The sequence below is a fragment of the Ahaetulla prasina genome, chromosome 2, assembly GCF_028640845.1.
Source record: "Ahaetulla prasina isolate Xishuangbanna chromosome 2, ASM2864084v1, whole genome shotgun sequence".
In the NCBI taxonomy this organism is placed as follows: Eukaryota; Metazoa; Chordata; class Lepidosauria; order Squamata; family Colubridae; genus Ahaetulla; species Ahaetulla prasina.
The window spans coordinates 280,245,021-280,262,826 of NC_080540.1; the positions used below are offsets into that span (position 1 = coordinate 280,245,021).

General features: G+C 41.0%; 1 protein-coding gene across 6 annotated transcripts in view; it reads left to right on the forward strand.

The window, feature by feature from the left end:
* PRLR (prolactin receptor) overlaps positions 1 to 17,806 on the forward strand; it is a 262,479-nt gene that overhangs the window by 221,684 nt on the left and 22,989 nt on the right. For 3 of the 6 annotated variants that reach the window (XM_058170143.1, XM_058170142.1, XM_058170141.1), the window contains 3 exons: positions 9,476 to 9,625; positions 12,501 to 13,331; positions 17,343 to 17,475. In XM_058170143.1, coding sequence (XP_058026126.1) covers positions 13,184 to 13,331; positions 17,343 to 17,475 — 281 coding nt within the window. In that variant the 5' untranslated portion in view covers positions 9,476 to 9,625; positions 12,501 to 13,183. Of the gene's footprint in view, positions 1 to 1,643; positions 1,795 to 9,475; positions 9,626 to 12,500; positions 13,332 to 17,342; positions 17,476 to 17,806 lie in introns of all 6 variants that reach the window. The other 3 variants (XM_058170144.1, XM_058170145.1, XM_058170147.1) reach the window with 3 other exon arrangements.

Consider the following 17,806-nt stretch of genomic DNA (forward strand, 5'->3'; position numbering starts at 1 on the left):
ATTTGGACGGTGTGGGTGCGAAGTGGTTTTTTAGTAGGGTTTGCAGAGTTGGCCACGATACCGATTGTATCGGCGTTGGCTCTGCCAGGGCTTCCGCAATATCGATGACCTCCGGACCACAGTGGCTTAAGAAATAAGCCCTTTTGCGGTTATCTGGAACTCCCTGCAGTTCGTTGGCTTCTAGAAAGCTTTCGAAACGGGTCATATACGTTCCCCATTTCTCTCTGGCTGGGTCAAACGGTGCGGGCGGAGTGTAACTGGCCATCTCCGCTTTTCTGCCCTGTGTTTGCTGGGTTCGGGTCTGTCGTGCTTCAGCTCGGTTCTGGTTCTCCTAGCCTCGAGATCCCACCTTCGTCGCCAGTGTTAAGTTCTGGAAGTAACGAGGCTGGAGACCAGGGTAGTGACAACAGCTCTTTAATATAGGGTGAACCCAGCAACAGGCTGGGGAACAAACCTCTCCTTTTATACATTTCTACGGACGGCTTCGTCCAATCAGCAACGTGCTGATTTCCCGCTCAAATATTTAAAGGAACATACAAGAATACATAACACTTTCCTTTCTAGTATATAGCATTCCTTTCCTATGTTTTTAAACATTTAGTTACTTCATGTTTTTTTCTAATAGTTACTTCCTGGTTATAAAACAGTCTTTAATTGGCAGATGAGGTAGTCCAGGTATACTCCTTTTTTTAAGGGATATCTATCAAATGTTGTTGTGGTCACCATAGTCCAAATCCATTCTATACTTAGTAATAGATGTTTTCTTGGAACATCCTTGCCTTTTCCATTTTCCACGGGATGCACCTCTGTCTTCTGAATCCAGTAATATCTAGCAATTCTCATCTAATTATTGTTGAAATCTAGACTGCATGTCAATAGAATAACTGAGTTGGAAGGGAGCTTGGAGGTCTTCTAGTCCAACCTCCTGCTTAGGCAGGAAACTCTACACCACAAATGGTTATCCAACATCTTCTTAAAAACTTCCAGTGTTGGAGCATTTACAACTTCTGGAGGGTATTAGTTCCCCTGATTAATTCTGCTAACTGTCAGGAAATTTATCTTTAGTTCTAGGTTGCTTCTCTCCTTGATTAGTTTCCAATCTATTGCTTCTTGTCCTACGCTCAAGTGCTTTGGAGAATAGCTTGATTCTCTCTTCTTTGTGGTAGCCCCTGAGATATTGGAACACTGCTATCATGTCACCCCTAGTCCTTCTTTTCTTCAGACTAGACATACCCAGTTCCAGCAGCTGTTCTTTATATGCTTTAGCCTCCAGTCCCCTAATCATCTTTGTTGCTTTTTTCTGCACTCTTTCTAGTGTCTCTACATGTTTTACATCATGGGGACCAAAACTGGGTGCAATATTCCAAGTGTGGCCTTACCAAGGCAATATAAAGTGGTATTAATACTTCACGTGATCCTGATTCTATCCCTCTGTTTATGTAGCGTAGAACTGTGTTGGCTTTTTTGCTGCAGCATACTGCTGTCTCATTTAAATGATTGTCCACTAGGACACAAGATCCCTCTCATAGTTACTACTATTGAGCAAGGAACCGAGAAACCACGTATACTGTACCTGTGCATTTTGTTTTTCTTGCCTAAATGCAGAACTTTAGTTTTTTCACCATTGAATTTCATTCTGTTAGATAGCACCCAATGTTCAAGTCTGTCAAGATCCTTCTGTATCTTAAGCCTATCTTCTGGAGTGTTGACTATTCCTGCCAGCTTGGTGTCATCTGCAAATTTGATGAGTTCCCCATCTATCACCTTATCCAAATTGCAACATCTTGCTAGCTGGTAAGATGTGGATTTTTATTTTTATTTTTTTGCACTAATTTGAGCACTTTTTACACTGCCCTTTTTTTTATCCTGGAATATAAACTGCATTTATATTTCTTTAAATCCTATGACCATTCCTGTGTTTTTTATGCCTGTTTACAAACTATATTAAAAACTTTACCTGATTTGGTAGCTGTAATGAACCATTGCAAAATTACAATGGTAATTGTAATTTGTCACAATGTTATCAGTGCAGTAACAAATGCATCGTGAAAATCTGTGGTTTTATATTTCAGTAATTTTTGTAAATACATTTACATTTCTTCTTTCTTCACTGTATAGATGATTTTTATTCATTTGTGTTATAGTACTAGAAAGAAACATTTCTGCTGCTTTAAATTAGCATCTTGGCAAGTTATATGTTTTACATTTAGATTACATAACAGCATTCAAGCAAGAAGTATTTTAAACTCTAATTTATTGACATTTTAAGAAAATTGGATAATGTTCCCTGCGTGTTTCTTGCTTGTTTATGCTCAATCATCTTCTTCCCAAGCCTTTGTCTTACTCTCCAAATCCTTAAAGTAAAGCTTTAGGCATCTGTGCTTATAAATAAGCTCCAATAAATTTACACAGAAATATGATTCACCAGATTCAGTAGAACTTATTTCCTAGTAACTGTATAGTACTGCAATTGTACTTTGATGAAGTACTATAATTATGTTAAGGGTTTTTCACCCAATTTCTTCTCTATCTATGAATAGAATAATGAGATATCCAGGCCATATGTACCCTGAAAATTATTATTTATTTCATAGCTTCACAAAGAATTATAGGAATTGTTATTGGATAGAATAGAATAGAATAGAATAGAATAGAATTTTTTATTGGCCAAGTGTGATTGGACACACAAGGAATTTGTCTTGGTGCATATGCTCTCAGTGTACATAAAAGAAAAGATACGTTCATCAAGGTACAACATTTACAACACAATTGATGATCAATATATCAATATAAATCATAAGATTGCCAGCAACAAGTTATAGTCATACAGTCATAAGTGGAAAGAGATTGGTGATGGGAACTATGAAACGATTAATAAGGTTCTAAGAATGTATTCTTTGCCTGAGTTTAGACATTCTAATGCAAAATGCATAGACACACCATCAGCAACCTATTGGGGTTACTGCAGGACAAATCCCACCCCCAGCCTTTTTTGGGAGTACTGAAGGAATGGGAGAACAAGTGCATAAACCACAATTAACTTTATTTAAATTTAACATTGAGCCTCTAACCGTAATTTACAGATTACCGTATATACTCGAGTATAAGCCGACCCGAATATAAGCCGAGGTACCTAATTTTACCACAAAAACTGGGAAAAACTATTGACTCGAGTATAAGCCGAGGGTGGGAAATGAGGCAGCTACTGGTCAATGTAAAAAATAAAGATAGAGCCAAGTAAAATAACATGAATATTTATTTGAACGAAAAACAATAAAAGTGCAAAAGGGGGAAGGAGGATTCCCAGCTTTAGAAAATTTAGAACTTCCACTTTGGTATGACCTGAGCATAGCTCATAAAATTATCTGCTACAATGTACTTCCTATCAATGACTACTTCAGCTTCAACCACAACAATACACGAGAACACAATAGATTCAAACTTAAAAGTGAACCTCTCCAATCTAGATTGCAGAAAATGTGACTTCAGTAACAGAGTTGTTAATGCCTGGAATGTGCTACCTGACTCTGTGGTCTCTTCCCAAAATCCCCAAAGCCTTAACCAAAGACTATCTAGTATTGACCTCACCCCATTCCTAAGAGGTCTGTAAGGGGCGTGCATAAGAGCACCAGCGTGCCTACCGTCCCTGTCCTAATGTTCCCTTTAGTTGTATTCCTTTTATGTATTCAATTCATGCTTATATTTATATAATTATTTAATATGTATTTGACAAAATAAAATGAATAGAATAGAATAGAATAGAATAGAATAGAATAGAATAGAATAGAATAGAATAGAATAGAATAGAATTTTTATTGGCTAAGTGTGATTGGACACACAAGGATCTACCACTTCTTTGGATGCCCTTCCCAAATTGAACACTGCAAGCATGAAAATGAGTCCTCCTTTAGCTTCCAAGGGACCAGGGTGCCTCTGAAGGTCAGTGCTCTAAGTACTAAGAACCCAGCACAAATCTAAGCCTGTATGCACACCAACAGTGAAAATACCCTGCACAGTGTCTCTTGGAAGAAGGTTAATTTTCATAGGCGTTGGGGTGGCTCTTTTTTTTTTTTTGGCAGGGCAATAAGGGTCTCTAATATCATTAAACCCACTTTAGAAGTCTCTGTGTGTGTGTGTGTGTGTGTGAGAGAGAGAGAGAGAGGCTCGGCTGAGCAAAGCGGCGGGGAGGCAGCAGGGAAGCAGGGAAGTAGTGGAGATCTGCTTGATGGGGCGGATGGGACCTGGGCAGGCGTCGATGGCCATGTGCTCCTGGATGCTGATGGGCGGCTTGTCGCGCTGCGGTGGCTCATGCAGGTGGCGCCCGGGAAGGAGGCGGCTGCGGGGCTGCTGCGCCGCTGGTGCTGCTGGTGCTGTTGATGCTGCTGCCGCCGTTGCTGCCGCCAGGAGAGGCCGTCGCCAGCCCGGCCCTGCCGCGCCAGCGCCCGGCCACGCTGCTGGCTGCTGGAGGAGGCGGAGGAGGAGGCGGGGGCGCAGCGGCGGCGGCGGCGGCGGCGGGCCCAGCAGGTGGGCGGTGGAGGTGATGTCACGGCTCTGCCCAGCCCTGCCCAGGCGAGGCCAGCAAAGGGCAGGCGAAGGCGACCGAGGGCGGGGCTCGCAGCCCAGCTGAGCCGCTACGGAGGGAGGGAGAGCGGGCCGGCTAGGCTCCAGGAAGGCAAAAGCAGGGCGTTAGTCACGGGATAGACTGCTGCTGGAGCTGGAGGCTCAAGGAAGGGAAGGAGGCGGCTGCGGGGCTGCTGGAGCTGGAGGCTCAAGGAAGGGAAGGGAGGGAGAGCGGGCCGGCTAGGCTCCAGGAAGGTGAGGCGGATTCTTACCGGGATAGACTGCTGCTGGAGCTGGAGGCTCAAGGAAGGGAAGGGAGGGTGGCTGAGGACGGGCTCGTTTAAGGCTCTTCCAAAGCAGCCCTGCTGAACCGCTACGGAGGGAGGGAGAGCGGGCCGCAGTAACTGAGAAAAGCCTGGCGAGGCGGCTGGGCTACCTTCTGGCCTCGCAGTCGGCCGTCCGTCCGTCCGTCACTTCTGCTGGCAGCTGAAAAAGGTTCCGTCGCTGGGTTTCGGGACTTTGTTTTTAAAAAACACCACCTTCCTTTCTCCCTAGTTGGGCGTTTTCCCAGTTCCCTGTTTTTTCCGCCCTTGCCTGTTGAGTTTTACCTGACAAGTTTCTTGCGCTTCCTCGACCTCCCTCCCCCCCTCCCTCCCTCCCTCCCTCCCTCCCTCCCTCCCTGTCTTGTTTGTAGCCCCAGCGTCCCCTTTCGGTTGTATTTAAATCCAGAGCTTGAAACCTCCTCAGTGGGAGGAGGAAGCGTCGATTTGGCAGCTGACCGCACTTGCACGGGCTGGGTAAGGAGAGCCCTAGGCGGCCTGCGGCGCGGGGAGGAGAAAAGAAGCAGCCAAGAAAAAGGGTGGGGTGGGGTGGGGAAATGAATTTAGGAGGCGGCGTGTGTGTGTGTGTGTGTGTGTGTGTGTGTGTGTGTGTGTGTGTGTCTGCGCCCGTCCGCCCAGAATACAGCTATTTCTTTGAAGGCGGGTGTGTAGCGCCTCCTTCCTTCGCTTGAAACCGGGAGGTTTCACTCTTAAACTCCCTGCGTGTGTTTGTCAACAATTATAACTCTTGATGGGGTCCCTTGCCTTGCCTCGCCTCTCCCTCGTGCCCTCTCTGTCAACGCTGTCAACAATTATAACTAACGCGGGTAATTGTGCGTGAGGGGTGCGCGTGTGTCCACATAGGAATAATGCGCATCTTGGCGCACTAACGAGAGCTAGCTGCCTGCGGTAGAAAGGACTCGCTGCAAGAGGAAGGGCTGAACGGCTTGGCTCGAGTATAAGCCGAGGGGGCGCTTTTCAGCACAAAAAACGTGCTGAAAAACTCGGCTTATACTCGAGTATATACGGTACACTGTGTACTAAGGAATTGCCAGAGACCCAGGCCACAGACTTCTGCTATTTCCTGAAAATTAAAACTAAAACCTACCTTGAAATACAGAATAATTTATTCTGTATATCCTATACTGTAGATCATTAAATTTGTAGCCTGGATTTGTCCTTCACTCCTGGTGTATATCTTCTTTATAGGTGCTTTTGACTATGATGGATGTTATCTGTGCAGCTTTACATATAGTGACCAGATTTTAACATTGGTAAAGTGGGACACCATTGACCGGGGGGGGGGGGTGTTCTAAATATTTTTAGTACCGGTTCTGTGGGCGTGGCTTATTTTGGGGTGTGGCTTGGTGGTCATGTGACTGGGTGGGCGTGGCTAGCTGCTCATGTGACCGGGTGGCCCTGGCTAAGGCATAGAAACTACTCAGAGGGCTAAAAAAAGTAATTTCTGACTGGTCCTCGCACTTATGACCATCCTCACATTTATGTCCATTGGAGCATTTTTAACAACCATGTCACTTATTTCACAACTGCTTCTCTTCACCATGGTTACAAGATAGGGTGCAAAATGTAAAATGTGAGGACAGTTGTAGGTGTGAGGACCAGTCAAAAGTGTGAGAACAGGTCAAAAATAACTTTTTCAGTCCTCTGAGTAGTCCCTACGCACAAAATGCTGCAACAGGGATAAATGATGACTGGTCATAAGTGTGAGGACTGGTCAAAAGTGTGAGAACCTGTCAGAAATCACTTTTTTCAGCCATCTGGGTAGTCCCTATGCACATAGGGACTACCCAGAGGACTGAAAAAGTGATTTCTGACAAGTTCTCACACTTTTGACCAGTCCTCACACTTATGACCAGTCATCATTTATCCCTGTTGCAGCATTTTTAATAACCATGTCACTCATGTCACAACTGCGGTGCTTCATGTGACCGGGTGGGCATGTCCAGGTGGTCATGTGACATAGCTTCTTTGCCCTAATGACTGTTTGCTGCAATGTTCTTAAGTGTGAAAAAACAGTCATAAGTCACTTTTTCAGTGCCATGCTTGTTAAACCAATTACCAGAACAAATCCATTCTCCCTCCCTCTTTCTCTCCATCTCTTTCTCCCCCTTTCTCTCTTTCTCTCCTTAATCTCTTTCTCCCTCCCTCTCTTTCTCTCAATCTTTCTCTCCTTAATCTCTCTTTCTCCCGCCTTCTCTTTCTCCCCCCTTTCTCGTCTTCATCTTTCTCCTTCTATCCTTCATCTCTCTTTCTCTCCTTCATTTTTCTCTCCATCTTTCTCTCCTCAATCTCTCTTTCTCTCTGTCCAAAATGTGGACTTTGCTGTCTTCAAAAGAATGGCCTTTGTCTTGTAAATACAAATAGACTGCTGAATCTAGTCCTGATCCTTGAATTGAATTAATAATAATAATAATAATAATAATAAAGGTAATTACCATTATTATTATTATTATTATTATTATTATTATTATTATTATTATTATTATTAATTCAATTTTTATACCGCCCTTCTTCTGAAGGACTCAGGGCGGTGTACAGCCAAGGTAAAACAAACAGTACAATATACAATTTAAAATACGAATTAAAAAACTTATTACATAATTGGCCTAAAACTTTGGAACATATAAAACTAAAACCCATTAAAAATTGATAATAAAAATTTAAAACCAATAAAATTTAAGCCAGCCCCGCGTGAATAAATAAATGTGTTTTCAATTCGCACCGAAAGGTCCGAAGGTCAGGTATTTAGCGTAAGCCCGGGGGAAGTTCGTTCCAGAGGGTAGGAGCCCCCACAGAGAAGGATCTTCCCCTGGGGGCCACCAGCCGACATTGCTTGGCGGACGGCACCCTGAGAAGTCCCTCTCTGTGTGAGCGTACGGGTCGGTGGGAGGCATGAGGTAACAGCAGGCGGTCCCGTAAGTACCCAGGCCCTAAGCCAGCTATCTTAACAGAAGACGAAAACAAACAACAGAAAATGAAATAACATGTGGCAAAATAATTGGCCTTTGTTTTTTGTTTGTTTGTTTGTTTGTTTGTTTGTTTGTTTTTTGAGTCTGCTGCAGCATTCTTTGTTTGACTAAGACAAACACTTTCTGAAACCATCTTACTTGAAAACATTCCAAGTAAATATTTTGGGTGACTGCACAATTCCTTAAGAAAACCATAGAATTGCAACCAGATCCTCAGTAGAAAATCTCATAGACTTCTTTCCTACAAATATTTTCAATCATAATAATGTAGGCCGAATCTTTATATTCTAGTTCTTTGTGAGTTTATTGGTTTTTGGTTCATTAGATTTATATTGGAGCTTTATTCAGGAGTTCACCACTGCATACATTTATTTATTTATTTATTTATTTATTTATTTATTTATTTATTTATTTATTTATTTATTTATTTATTCATATTTTTATACCGCCCTTCTTCGAAGACTCAGGGCGGTGTACAGCCAATAAAACGACAAGAATCCCAACAAATTTAAAATAAAATATCAAATATCATACATAGTCCTCCCTCCTGTTTTTTCCTATCAACCACAACCAGTGTGGAAGGTTGAGTTAAGAGAGTGAGCAGCTCAAATTCACAGATGAACTTCTGTGTCTTAAAATGGATTACTTCCTCTATGTCCCCCACTCCCCAGCATTTTAACTACTATATGTTACTATACTTATGTTACTATAAGACATTGGCTTTCATTACATCTCACATTATGATCATTCGCATAATTTTCTACTCCCTAGCAGAGCCCAAGCACACTGCCAACAAGAGATTCAATTGGAAATCACTTACTTTTCCAAATGTTGGACTCCATTTTTTTTCACACACACCACCCCAAATTGAATAGAACTGGCAACATCTGAAGGCTAAAAAAACAATGTACCTCTATCCTACATATTTAAAGTGTATTTATTTTTCAATGCTAAAGTTACTTTACTGGAGAAGAGTCTAATGCTGGGAAAGATTGAGGGGAAAAGAAGAATGGGACAACAGAGAATGAGGTGGCTGGATGGAGTCACTGAAGCAGTAGGCGTGAGCTTACATGGACTCCAGAGGAAGGTAGAGGACAGGAAGGCCTGGAGGAACATTGTCCATGGTGTCGCGATTGGTCGGACATGACTTTGCAACTAACAACAAAAAGTTTCTTTTTTACATTTTTGAAATTAGATGAGTGCCCCCTGGTTGTCTGTCCCCCTCTTTTCCCCCACTTTTTTTTAACTTAGAAAGATTATATTAACATTCAGCCTGAAGATGATTTTGAACATTCTTGCAGCATATAGCTGACATGACTGGTCTGAAAAAGATCTAAGCAAAATCCTTGATAGCACATTTATGGAAATCCAGGAAGAAATCCCTGAGCTATAGGCTAGGTTGGAACAGCCCTGTGACTAGGTAAAGGAAAAGGACGGTAAATCATTAGTCAATTGATTTGTTATTACTTTATTATGAATGCCCCATAGAGAGAGAAGTGATTGTAAAGTGTTTTGATTCTGGAGCCAAAATTATTTGGCTGGACTATGTCCGATGTCTTGGGTTGCAAAAAATTTGACTGACTTTGATTCATATTTTTTTTTCAGGAATGAGAAGCCATGGTTCTTCAGTTGCCTCCTTGCAAATGTTTCTGTTTTGTGTGTCCCTTCTCTGATAAATGTGCCCAATTTCCTACCAGTGGTCACTGCTTCCTGCCAATGAACAAAGACTGGAGAAGTTGCATCAGATTTATTTCGGTGAGCACAATGGTTGGGATGTATTTTCTCAAACGTGTTGTTTATTAAGGAAACAAGAAGCAATCCAAGCAGCCTTTCCCAATGTTTGATGGCCCCAGTTTTATTTTCTCCCTAGAGAAGAATAAGATTGTAATGCTAGATTGCAAACCAGTTGCACTGTTCCATAAAACAAGATTGAAATTATTAAGAACCATGGTTACTTCTTCCACCTGAATTCATTGACAATGAAGATGTCATAGAGGTGGAGAGCGTCTTCCTTTTAGGATCAACCATAAACAAGCATTCAAAAAAAAAATACTCTGCAGACTAGCATTGATAGAGCAGCCATGAAGACCTTTAAAAAGGTATTCAAATGTCATGATGAGTCCAGTGGTGGGATTCAAGTAATTTAACAACCGGTCCCCTGCCCTAATGATTTCTTCCAGCAACCACTTTGCCAAACTGCTCAGAAAGTTAAGAACCGGTTCTCCCAAAGTGGTGCAAACTGGATGAATCCCACCACTGGTCCATATCTACAAATATCAGAATCAGGCAATTTAATCATATGAGACTTTATGGAAATAGAAGTAAGATAGGAAGAGTATTGAAAGAGCTCTTGAAAACTGGCGTTGGAGAAGACTCCTGAGAATACAATAGACAGCCCCCCCCCAAAAAAAAAACCAACCCAAGGAATCATCAAGCAAATCAACCCTTCACATTTGAAGCACAAAGGACCAAGCTCATCATATGGCACATTATAGAGAGACCCAGTTCTCTGGCAAAGGTTCTAATCTGGAAAGGTAGGAGGAAAGAAAAGAAGACAATCCCCAGTGGCAAGATGGACAGACTCAGTTACAATGGTGATGGGGACACCAGTGGAGGAACTGAAGGACCAGGTCAGGGACAAAGAGTCATGGGGAAAATATATCTGTGTGGTCTCTAGCAGTCAACAATGACTTGATGGCACGTAATCAGTCATTCAGTCTAACTCAGGGGTATCAAACTCGATTTCACTGAGGGACGCATCAGGGTTGGTTTGACCTACGGAGGGAGTGGGGGCATGGGCAGGGTGGGTGTGGCCAGCTCAATGCCATTCGTGTCAGGGGTGCCTGTGGTGGCCCAAGCACTCTATCAGTGAAAACGGGCTCCTGAGCTCTGTTTTAGACTGCCATGGCCTCCTGCAACCCTCTGCCAGTGAAAATGGAGCTCGGGAGGGCTACATGCGTCATTTGAAAACAGAGCTCGGGAGCCCGTTTTCGCTGGCAGAGAGTTGTAGGGGACAGTGGCAGCCGAAAACAGAACTCGGGAGCCTCTTTTTGCTGGCAGAAGCACCGCAAGCCAGTCCTTCGCTGTTTCCAAGGCATCCCCGAAGGCCAGATCTAAGTACCTCATGGGCCAGATCCGGCCCCCTGGGCCTTAAGTTTCACACCCCTGGTCTAACTGAATAGACTTTCTATTTTCCTGAATTCTAAACATCCAGATAAAGTTTAACAAAGGGGGCCATCAAGAACCAGTGATATTCTAGTAACTGAGTAAGATGAGGCAAAGCTTGCACTACCCAGAGGCATCCTCAAGGAGAGTTAGAAAGGTCAAGATGGCAGCTACAACCGTGTGATTGAACTCCTGGTCTTTTATGTGTCATGAGACATCCTGACTTTAATGTGAAGGAACATTATGGCTAGATTTATACATTGTGATGTGTCAGCTTTTACTTAAGTGTGCAGTATGGATCTATTATAGTATGAAAATTTTATTGAATGGTTTAATCCAATCTGTGATTAGTTAATGTTGGATTATTTAACAGATTATATTTAATCTGGTTTATGCAATGTCTAATCCAGATCAATGACAGGAAAGAACCGGCAATTTTGAGGAAGGAATAAAAGATGATTAGCCAGAAGCATAAGCATAGAGGACTTATGTTATTCTTTTTAAATGGGATTTATTTTAAATCAGGAAAGTGACTTAAAAAGAATTGAGGCACAATTTAAAAAATCAAATTATTATTTAAAAAATGGAAAGACAGGACAGAAACAATGTTGGAAAATGTGTAATAAAGTGTTCAGGAACATATATGCAAATTTGAAAGCAAAGAAGTAATTAGCACCTGAAAGCTCAATCTCAGTGCTCAGATAAAAGTGCTCAGATAAAAGAAAAACAATTTGGGAAAGTGCGCTTTTAAAAAATAATTACAGAGTGAATGTCAATGTTGGAAAAACCTAATATGAACATAAATATAATCATCGGACCTCTCTGCTCCTGTTCATTTCTCTTGTCAGATTAGCCTCCTTCTAATTAAAACAATTTAAATGAAAAAAAAAATCTTATCTTGCAAGAACATTTTATTTGTTCTCACCATAAAAAAAATGCTGAAAGGAAGCTGCTTCATGCATTCACCTACACCAGAACCAAACAGCCTAGATGGCAAGATTCATGCTTAGAGATTCAGTGTGTGTGTCACTTGCTGTAATTCAGTAATTTGATGTAGCAATTGAAGCCGGACCAGTTTTATAACTGCTTTGAGGATCTCCAATCTCTTTGCTGTGTAAAGAAAGGAGAGAATCTTTTGAAAAAGATGTGTACGCTAAACTAGAGAAGATTAAGAGTAAACACAAATTTCTGAAGGCCACCATCTTCAGAAACTGGAGCTGACTTTCTTTCTGTTGCTATATATGTTAGGACTAGAAGGTATGTGTCTAATGTCTTTCATATTCCCTACCATGGATGTGATGTAGATCTGCAAAATAGATCTTTTTTGCTGCTTTCAGATGTCTTTCCATCACATCTACTTCTGTTCTAATTCCCCACCCCCAATTAGAATCCTTTGCAGATGTGCTTTTAGCATCTCCCACATCCCATATACTCATACCTTTAATGTTTTTTTTCTCTACTCAAGTGAAGGACTCTGCATTTGTTTCTGCTGGAAATCACGTTTTTGAGAAGCGATTGGACAGCCATTAGTCTGAAATGGTGTAGGGTTCCCTGCCTGAGCAGACAGTTGGACTAGAAGACCTCCAAAGTCCCTTCCAACTCAACTCAACTCAACTCAACTCAACTCAACTCAACACTTCTCTTCTTTTCTCTCCTCTCCTCTCCTCTCCTCTCCTCTCCTCTCCTCTCCTCTCCCCTCCCCTCCCCTCCCCTCCATTCCATTCCATTCCATTCCATTCTATTCTTCTTGCTCCAACTTATTAAGATCCTTCTGTATCTTGATAGTGCATTCTAAAATGTCTGTTTCCCCACAATACACAGATTTGATAAACATATCTTCTAACTCCACATATTATTTATAAGCAATTTGGCTTGACAGTTTCCTCAAGTGAGATATGGAACTAGTGAAAAAAAGAAAACCTCAGCGGGTATAATTGTTCGACAAGCTCTATGTCCAGCTAATGGTAGACAGTCCAGCCCATATCATACCATCTGTTCTACTGAAATCTCACTTAAAAATTTGTCAAATACTTAATCAATCCTTTAAATTATCTGAAAATAAAATTTTGAAAATATGGCCCGTGGAATATTTTTCATGGATTTGAAGACCTCCAAGGTCCTTTCCAACTCTGTTATTCTGTTTTGAATATGTGTCATAAACAATTATGTCTTATCTCATTTCCCAGTGAATTGCATTCCTTCCTGGAGGTGAAAGTGGACATAGGCATGAAGCTGTGGCAGTCAATATTAGAAGCATTTGTTCTATTACCGTATCTCAATGTATGGCTTGTTGATGGTGAGTGCTCAGTCTTTCGTGCCCATTATAATTACAATTTTGAAATTATTTAATATACATGATAACTGGCTCTACTGCTAATAGTTCTTAATGTTTAACTTTTATTTCTAGCATTCAGTGGGTATCGTCCCACCTTAAAGTCTGGTTAACTGCCACCCCACTGAAGAAAACTCAGTTTGTTCCATAGAAACCATAACTGAGTCATCAGCCTCTACCAATCTCCTGTTTCTCAACCTTGGTTGCTTCACGATGGTTGGACTTCAACTCCCAGAATTCCTCAACCAATTATACTTTTATTGGGGAGTTCTGGGAGTTGAAGTCCACAAATCTTAAGGTTACCAAGATTGAGAAAAACTTCCTAAATAATCTCAGAGACCATGGGTTTCAAAACCCGTTGCTACTGGTTTGCTCGTGGGTGCGCATACGCACAATGCTTCTGCGCATGCACAAAAGTGTTCTGGCGGGTGGGCGGAGCCTCCTGCCGTTTCCACTGCTATCAGTTCGCCCGAGCCGGGGCAAACAGGTAGCAACCCACCACTGATGCGCTGGATGCTATCTTATGCAGAAATGCAATAAGTACTACTTTAAATTACCCCTTCTTGATGCCATCTCCTTACTTCTGGAATATCCTACCCCAATAAGGTATTCCTGGCATTATTTTTTTTCTAATGTTAAAACATTTTAATTCTGGTATTTGTAACATGTTAATAATTTAATTTAATGTACAGTGTTAGATGCAAATATCTCATAGAAACTTTTAAACTCTTCTACCTGCTGTTATATTTTCATTGCTTTTATATTGTATTTTTATTTATTACTATATTTCATGCTGCGCTTTCAGTGTTGTTCTAATATGGTTGAATAGGTTTGAAGCATCAAAATACTCAAGTTGCTTTAATTAAAAAAAAAAATTGTCTAGACCATGTTTTCCCCAAAGTTGGCTCCAGGTGTTGGTTGTGGCATCCATCATTTCTGACTTTCGGTCATACCACCTTTAGCCACAGTTAGATGCCCGCTAATGTCCATGTTTTAAGCAGTGGTCTTCTACTGTTTTCCTTTTTTCAGACATTGTTTGCTTTGGGTGTAGCACTAAGAACAGAAGGAGCAACAATTAACACTAAATAAACATTTCCTTTGGGTAGCTACATGGATTGGGACAAGAGGGAAAAATAACAATTCAGTATCATCAATAAAAAGATGGGAAGCAGGGCCATAAAATCATCTTGATTATCTTTTCTTCCAAAATCATGGAACTGAAATGGTAATTATAGGCCCCAAGAAGGGTGAGTTTGGATACAGAGCTCATTTAAACATAGAGCACCATGAAAAAAGTGAGAAATTTAAACTGTTACTAGTAATCCCATTCGATTATTATGAAATGTTAGCAAAAATTATCTACAACAATAAAACAGGCCTACCTTTAAACAGTTTTAGAATGTTTAAATGTAAATTTCTTTCATATCTTTAGCTTACTTTGCACCAGTGGTGGATTGCTATTGGTTCGCTTCAGATCGGGCGAACCAGTAGTGGTAGCGGGAGGCCCCACCCACTCGCCCAGACACTTCTGCACATGTACAGAAATGGCACGCCTGCAGGCCTGCACCCACAAGCAAACCAGTAGTGACGGGTTTTGAAACCCGCCCCTGCTTTGTACATGCATACATATGTGCAATTAAACTACTGGCAGTTAATAAACAACAGATAAATTAAACTTAATGAGTAAATGAATGGAATGTTTGCTAAACTTAGCACATGTTCAAAAACCAAAGGCTTCTTGCATGAATTCCCCACTTGATTGGGAAGCCATGCTGTTGAGAGATGATGATTTATTGTCCAGCTGAAAAGCATTTTAGGGAGAGCTTAAACTTTAGAAAACAGAAATCTGGCAAAATACTAAAGTGAAACAACAAAATACTCTTTATCTGTTGTTGTATAACCGGAGAAGCCAGGCAGCTGGAAACTGCAATAAGAATTTGGCAATTGTTCTTCTAACGTCTGCTAGTCCATCTGTTATACCATAACAGTCTACTGAGAAAGCAGCAGCTGTACATTTTAACACTGAATATTCCTAACTGGTCACAGCAAAATTGTGCTGCCATCTTCTCTTTTATTGCCAGAGCTTGAAATATACATTGCTGAAACTTTGGCTTGTGTCATAGATGCCATATTTGCCAGGGTAACTTTAAAACATTTGGTGATTGGCATGCTTTTTGTCCTGGTAGCCATTTTATTTGAAGTTTCAAAAGATATGGGTCTTTGGGTTAGCCTCACAGACTGGAAAGCTTATCTGGGTTAAGGTTATACTAAATCTAGTAGGTTTATCTCAAAATTCTAATAATCTAAGTTGACAGACGGAAGTCAATGTACAAAAAGGAGAGAAAGAAAGTCAGAAGACAAAACGAGTCAATTCCGTGTAAGGTCTTTGCAGCTAGGCATTCTAAGATAAAAGCCACAGAATCATTCCTAAACTGGTTTTGTTCCAGTGATATTTCAAAGTTGAGATTTTGCTTCTTTCATCAGGATGCTGCAGAATAGTTTATCAGACCAGCTGTTTCTCGACAGAGCCAAGCTCTCCTACAGACTTCTGTTTTTCTGATGCTCCGTCTTCAGATATGAATATTCTCAAAGGCTAACTTGAGAAGGCTCTCAGTCTGGATCAGGTCAAGGCTGAGCAGATAACAGCAGACAAGGGAAGAAATTGTAAACCAACAATTTGTCTGGGAAAAGAAGCTTGCCTGGATAGTTTCACCTTCAACAGCAATACACAGAAGAGTCGTCAAAATCCAGTCCAATGTTCAGACAGCCAGTCAGATTTGTCAGCCAGTTTCATAAGTAGGATTCGCAGAAATCATACATCACACCAGACAATTGAACAGTTGTTGCCAACAGAGAAACTTGTCATTAAATCAGGCTGCAAACAGCTGTCTTTAGTTAAGAGTTTCCCCTTGTTTGGCAAGGAGTCTAAACTGAGCATCTTTGCTCTGGTCTCCACTCTACTTGCCAAGTCTTGGAGATTGAATTATATCATCTGACTGCTTCAGAGTTTTGAACAATCTCAGGTGATTTCTGACTTGGTATCTCCTGAGGCTAACATTCCACTGGTTCAGCTGGAGTAGCTTCTTCAATGTCAGAGTCTGAGGCCTGGACCATGACAAAGTCTGGTTCTTTAACAGCTGTAAGATTTGAGGCTAGTGAGGCAGAAACCTTGCAAATACCTAGTCCAAAAATGTGTTATATGGTAATAGCTGTTCATTACTTGCAATATATATGCATATTATTGTCTAAAATGATCTCTTTGTTCCTTGATTTCATCTTTATCAAGTCTTGGTTTTAATTGTGTTTTTCCTCCCTTAAAATATTGAATTTGAGACTCTGTACCGTGTTTCCCCGAAAATAAGACCTTGTCTTATATTTATTTGAACCCCAAAATAAGCGCTTGGCCTTATTTTCAGGGCGGTCTTATTATTTTGGGGTGCATGGAGCAAGACAGGACTCCTCTTGCAGTCTTACCTGATTTCCAGTTCTGTCTCCCTAACACTAACCAGAGGAAATGGCAGGGACCAGCTGTGCACACATTTAAATATTTTTGGGGAGGGCTTATTTTCAGGGAGGGTTTATTTTAGCCCATGCACTCAAAAGCCCGATTGGGCTTATTATCTGGGGAGATCTTATTTTCGGGAAAACACGGTAGCTTTATTACAGCTTTAGTAGTCATTTATATTTGTATTTTTATTTATTATTTATTTATTAATCATATTTCTATACCGCCCTTCTCCCGAAGGACTCAGGGCGGTTTACAGCCATATTAAAACCTTTTCTACAAACATTAAACATTAATGTTAGCAGTATGATATGCATTTCTGTAGGATGTTATTAGTTTTTGTGGAGAGAAAATCAGGGTAGAAATTAACTATTATGAATATGGTGGCAACCAAGATAAATTCAAGTCCACATTCTAGGCTTGTAACCACTCTGCTAACATTAACTGATTTCATTATTCCAATTCTTCAGGACAATCTCCTCCTGGGAAACCTAGAATAGTAAGTTGCCTGTCCCAAGGAAATGAAACATTTACTTGTCGATGGGAACCTAATTCAGATGGGGGTCTTCCTACAAATTATACTTTGCTCTACAACATCGTTGGGTAAGAATATATGGGAAATAAGTTTTATGTACTTTGTTCTTCACATAGATTCAATAGAGGTAGATACACCTTAAGAACATGATTACCATGTATAAAGTAATATAATGCCTGTAAACACACGAGTCAAAGTTTTTTAAACTATTACTACTTGAACATAACCACAGGTATAATTTACCACATCAAAGTCATGTGTTATCAAGGGCATAGCTGTCCCGTTTTTATATCTGTAAATAATAGATCATCTGAAAGGTCAAACGAAGAAAAATGAATGGCTGGGTATGATGTTGGAGAAAATTGTTACAATACTTTAAACCAGGGATCTCCAATCTTG